The sequence below is a fragment of the Haliotis rubra genome, unplaced genomic scaffold (genome assembly GCF_003918875.1).
Source record: "Haliotis rubra isolate DU_JTF1 unplaced genomic scaffold, ASM391887v1 Scf82, whole genome shotgun sequence".
Classification (NCBI taxonomy): domain Eukaryota; kingdom Metazoa; phylum Mollusca; class Gastropoda; order Lepetellida; family Haliotidae; genus Haliotis; species Haliotis rubra.
The window spans coordinates 1106877-1112876 of NW_025767546.1; the positions used below are offsets into that span (position 1 = coordinate 1106877).

Genomic DNA, 6000 nt, shown 5'->3' on the forward strand with positions numbered 1-6000 from the left:
AACTAAACTTGATTATACAGAGGAATGAACCTGAACTCTCTTCCAGTGGTGAACCCCCCACAGATCGAGCTGATGGATTATGTGGCGGAACTGCCTGCACCTGCTGCTGCCAGTGCCCAGACGAAGGACCAGAAGGACACACAGACACAGGAGAAGGACAAGCGAGATGAGAAGCCTCCTATAGGTGTCACTATCAAGTAGGTGGAACCTGTACTAGATGACTGTAACCTGTACTTGATGACTGTAACCTGTACTAGATGACAGTAACCTGTACTAGATGACTGTAACCTGTACTTGATATGACAGTAACCTGTACTAGATAACCTGTACTAGATGACTGTAACCTGTACTAGATGAATGTAACCTGTACTAGATGACTGTAACCTGTACTAGATGACTGTAACCTGTACTAGATGACTGTAACCTGTACTAGATGACTGTAACCTGTACTAGATGACTGTAACCTGTACTAGATGACTGTAACCTGTAACCTGTACTAGATGACTGTAACCTGTACTAGATGACAGTAAGATGACTGTAACCTGTACTAGATGACTGTAACCTGTACTTGATATGACTGTAACCTGTACTAGATGACTGTAACCTGTACTAGATGACTGTAACCTGTAAGATGACTGTAACCTGTACTAGATGACTGTAACCTGTACTTGATATGACTGTAACCTGTACTAGATGACTGTAACCTGTACTGTACCTGATATGACTGTACTTGATATGACAGTAACCTGTACAAGATGACTGTAACCTGTACTAGATGACTGTAACCTGTACAAGATGACACCTGTACCTGTACTAGATGACTGTAACCTGTAATGACTGTAACCTGTACAAGATGACAGTAACCTGTACAAGATAACCTGTACTGTAACCCGCATAAGATGACTGTAACCTGTACTAGATGACTGTAACCTGTACTTGATATGACTGTAACCTGTACTTGATATGACTGTATGACTGTAACCTGTACAAGATGACAGTAACCTGTACAAGATGACTGTAACCTGTACTTGATATGACTGTAACCTGTACTTGATATGACTGTAACCTGTACTTGATATGACTGTAACCTGTACAAGATGACTGTAACCTGTACTTGATATGACTGTAACCTGTACTTGATAACTGTAACCTGTACTTGATATGACTGTAACCTGTACTTGATATGTAACCTGTACTTGATATGACTGTAACCTGTACTTGATATGACTGTAACCTGTACTTGATATGACTGTAACCTGTACTTGATATGACTGTAACCTGTACAAGATGACAGTAACCTGTACAAGATGACTGTAACCTGTACTTGATATGACTGTAACCTGTACTTGATATGACTGTAACCTTGATATGATGACTGTAACCTGTACTTGATATGACTGTGATATGACTGTAACCTGTACTTACAAGATGATGTAATTGATATGACTGTAACCTGTACAAGATGACTGTAACCTGTACATGAGATGACTGTAACCTGTACTTGATATGACAGTAACCTGTACTTGATATGACAGTAACCTGTACTTGATATGACTGTAACCTGTACTTGATATGACAGTAACCTGTACAAGATGACAGAGGTGTAACCTGTTGCAGGTTGCCATCTGATGTGATGTTCCAGGAGGAACCCCAGGTAGTTCGGTGGGATGAAGACAAGAGACACTGGCGGCTGGACGGATTCTCAGACATTGTCTACAATGACGGTAAAAACAGAATACTTTACTTTGAAAAACCTTTACTTAGTGTACCAGTGATTCTCAGCATTTTGTGTTGCATAAATCCAGTGCTGATGCCTCCAAGCGTAGACAAAATATATAGATTCACGATGTGTCAACGAGATGTCAGTTTTTCATTTGCTGTTGCAGAGAACCGGACATTTGGTTTCAAGATGTACAAGTTTGGCATCATGGCACTGATACAGGAGACACACATCAACATGCCATTCCAGTCTTGGGAGCTCCGCCCCCGGGCGGTCAACAAGGCGGTTCTGTCCATCATTGCAGCCATTGTGGAGCTGGACATTGAGATAGAGGTGAGGTGTAATTTGTGTAGGTCAGAATTGTCCTGAGCTTGGGTGTAAGTGGCAACTTCAAGTCACTGGATTGTGAAGTCCAGACCCAATTGTTTTCAGTTTATTCATGGCTGCTCCCATAAAGCTGGAATGCTGCTGGGCGGGGCATGAAATTACTAACAAACACGAAATAATGTTGGACATGCTATCTGAATGACTGTTTTAGAGCATTCATAAGTTTCAAATATTATATAAACCTTACCTTTCCTTGACAACAGATCAAAGGTCCTTTATCCTTTTACAGATAATCCTGACATGGACTGCTGTGCAACTTCATTATTGTTTTCATTCTTTCACCTTTCAGAATTCAATGTGTTGTCTGAGCACCTCTTTTGAAGATCCTGCGCTGAGGCATCTCAAGGGGCAGATGATGACTCCAGCAGACTTAATTCAAGTAAGGCACTTTTCTAGCTTCTGCAGATAGATCTGGTATTATTATAGTTACTTTGAAATAGTTGGCATGGCATTTAGAACTGGCAAGTCATCCTGTTTTCAGTGGCGAGATAGCCTAGACGTTACCACATTGGTTGCCAGTAGTTCATCTTGTCCAAAACCCTATTTCCATTTCCAACATGGGTGAAATATGTGGAGCCAGATATCTGCTACTATGGCTGAAGTATAGTTCAATAAACATGCATTCATTCTAGGAGAGATTTGGTTAAATTTGTAATGAGAATGTGTGAGAGCAGGCAAAGCATTCATAAGAAGTTATACTGTGGTGTTTAATTGTTTCCCTACCTTGTTTCCAGAGTTTAAGGAAAGCTGGTGTGAATGTCTTCCCGTCTGAGGACTCCTCCAAGTATGTCAGCATCCAGAACAAGGTAGGAGGTGATGCTGCTGAACCACCAGTACACATCATGCTATCATTTTGAAGTAAGAAATATAAATGATGTGTAAAAATATTTATGTCTTTGTCTGAATTGAATGTGGTTGATCTCAAGGTATGAAGAACCATGTCAACCCAGTTCACTATGTGCATGTTCAACTTCAAAATTCCTGAATTCCTGAGACAATTCATGCATTGTTTTCAGCATTGCTTGGTAATAAATCCCAGTTCTGGCTCAAATGCTGATGATGAGTGTATGTTGTTTCAGCATCAAGTGTTGGAGTCACGGACATATGAACAGATGGCTCTTACTGCATCAGCCATGACGTACTCCTGGTCCAAGTGGAACCAGGACAAGGAGACAGACCAGATCATCTTCCAAGGCTCGGAACATCTCAGCGATGAGCGGTTGTTGGAGGTGTGCACATGATCCCTACATATTCTTCACTCTATTGGAAAACTGAAGCTTGAGATCATAATTGTGGAATAATACATTAAGAATAAACATCAATGGATTAGGAGAGTACGACTGGACACCTTTTAAAAGTGGACTACACAACAATAGATAATAAGGCATATTTACTGATGATGAACTGAGATTAGTTCCATGTGAGAGTCAGCGTGAATTCTTCATGTTCATCACAGTAACCCTAGCATATTTGGTTTCTGGTGATTTATCTGCCATTTCTAAAAGTCCTTATTATGGATGGCGATATCTGTTTATGACAATATGCTAGTTTTAAGTATAAATCTGTGATGACTATAGTTACAGTATACCCTAGTTATAATGCCACCATTAGTCCAGGAGAAAATAGATGGCATTCTATTACCCACGTGGTCAACGTATGGGTAGTTGCATACTAATCTCATACGTCACACGAGTGTCGTATCGCGTTGACCTGTGTCGTAACGACTTGACCTGAGATTCTAACAATTTGATTGGATAACCAATCTCTCAATTACGTCCCGTTGTGACGGAACCACTTGTTCATTCATAACAAACACATGAATTCATTCATTCTACAACTTATATGCATTGTGGGAATGTAAACATTGTGAACGTTGCCGTATTGCTGTTTAATTGTGAATCGAACTGAAACATTGTATCCGTCGAAAAACATAAACGCAATGTTTCCACCAGTGATGTTAGCCGAGTGAAGCAACTGCAAACCAAGAAAAGGGGTGCTACGGAGTAGTTTACTGTAGGAGGCTGTACGAGGCGATGACAACTGACATGCATCATGACGTTGGTTACCAAGGGAGCAGACGAGTATGGTGTAGTGACGTCAATACAGTTCGACGTCATGCAAAAGTGAACTACAGAACAAAATTATTCCACAACCTCTTTATGAAACCGGTTTCGGTTTGAAACCATAACAATAACAAAAATACGCTGTTTGTCAATTTATTTATTACATGCATGTAAGACGTGGGTAATAAATAAAATACCACACTCGGTCTCATTACATATGAATTATACGAAACTCATGACACTCGTTTCGTATAATTCATATGTAATGAGACCGAGTGTAGTATTCTCTATATATCCAGGGTTGCATTATAACCAAGGTGGCATTATAACCAGGGTGCACTATATTTTTCTGTCCTTTGTAGAGAGGTATCTATATCGTATACAGGTGTTTCTTAAGCAGATTTTGGCTCAAACACTGCTGATGCCACTTAAAATCCTCACTCACTCTACACAGGGCCAACTATCCAACATGTTTATATATTTGTTACAGGAGGACTGGACCCTGTTCCAGGCAGGCAAGAGACAGGTGAAGCAACTCACCATGACAGAGTTTGATGAGGTGTTCACCGAGGAGTCAAAACATCCAGGGACAGTAAGGAGAACTTTCCTACACAAAATAGTAGTCCTTGAATTTGGGACAAACAGTGCGTAAATACAGGACACTATTTTAAACTGTTTACATACGGAATTTACAGATACACAACACCCACATGATGTAACATTCCTTCACACCATCAACCCCGACCCATCAGTGCTCAAATAATGTGAATCATTTCTCTTATCTGCCCCCTATATAGCAGAGATGTTTTTAAGTAACACTGAGGTGAGTAATAACATATCCATCACTCATGGTTTGTGTACTTTCAGTTCAAGTCCAATCTGTACCATCTGATTGTGGACACAGGGTCCGAGGAGGCCAAGGACAGGATCTATAACTCCAGCTATGAGTTTGTGGATTGTGTTCAACAGTTACTGGAGGCAACAAAAGTACTCACCTACTCTTAAACAGCAGTGCTCAGGACACTCAGGCTAACAACCAAATTGATCACAGCATGAAAATCTCCACCTTCTAAACACTGTCCATGTCAGAGAACTCAAAATATTCTTTGATGCATCAAACAGTGTGAACTTGTTGCTTCACACAATGAAGGCCTGTCCATCTGATGCATGTATGTTTCTTTAATATGTTCAGTGGGACTTGTTTATCACATGCTGAAACTGAAAAGAATGTATCAGTCATGGGTGACTTTTCACTTCCATAATAATACAGAAATACATTTCATAAAGTATTTATGTGTACATAACATGTTTTATTGTATAAAGTTGACATTATCTTGAGTTACGTTGTCTGTTTTCAATAAGGTCTACTGAACATCAAGCCAAGAAAAACTGAACCAGATAAGCATAAAAAACATTGGTATACACAGGTTTTGAATACGTCTCAAGCCATTGATTGGAGGTCACACCTATTCTGATTTCTTTTTGTCATGATCAAATTGTGCAGCAACATTGGACAGTTGAAATACACCTTTTTCCTTATCATGACTCATGTTACATGCTTATCTCCCTTTTTCCTTCGAACAGTAGTGGAAACATTTTCATTTTTAATAAAAGGTGAAGATGCACCATTTTCCATCCCTTGTCAAATAACTGTGGGCGAGCTGGCTAAGGCGCCAGGCTAGTGATCCAGCGAGCATGAGGTGCCGGGATCGAGCCCACCTGTGACGGGTGTAAAATCCTTGGAGTCAACCTTGTGTGCAGATTCTTTCCCTAATGTACAGTACACAACCCGGTGTACTTAAAAGAACCCACGAATCCGTTGGTATATGA

The 6000-nt window shown here is 40.2% G+C and overlaps 1 protein-coding gene across 3 annotated transcripts in view; it reads left to right on the forward strand.

Annotated features, from left to right (window-relative positions):
• LOC124262029 (dynein axonemal intermediate chain 7 homolog) overlaps nt 1–5508 on the forward strand; it is a 42750-nt gene extending 37242 nt beyond the window's left edge. For all 3 annotated transcript variants that reach the window (XM_046696450.1, XM_046696451.1, XM_046696452.1), the window contains 8 exons: nt 47–197; nt 1618–1724; nt 1887–2053; nt 2397–2486; nt 2842–2913; nt 3187–3336; nt 4661–4762; nt 5038–5508. In XM_046696450.1, the coding sequence (XP_046552406.1) occupies nt 47–197; nt 1618–1724; nt 1887–2053; nt 2397–2486; nt 2842–2913; nt 3187–3336; nt 4661–4762; nt 5038–5175 (977 nt within the window). In that variant the 3' untranslated portion in view covers nt 5176–5508. The remainder of the gene's footprint in view (nt 1–46; nt 198–1617; nt 1725–1886; nt 2054–2396; nt 2487–2841; nt 2914–3186; nt 3337–4660; nt 4763–5037) is intronic.
• Nucleotides 5509–6000: the final 492 nt, after the last annotated feature.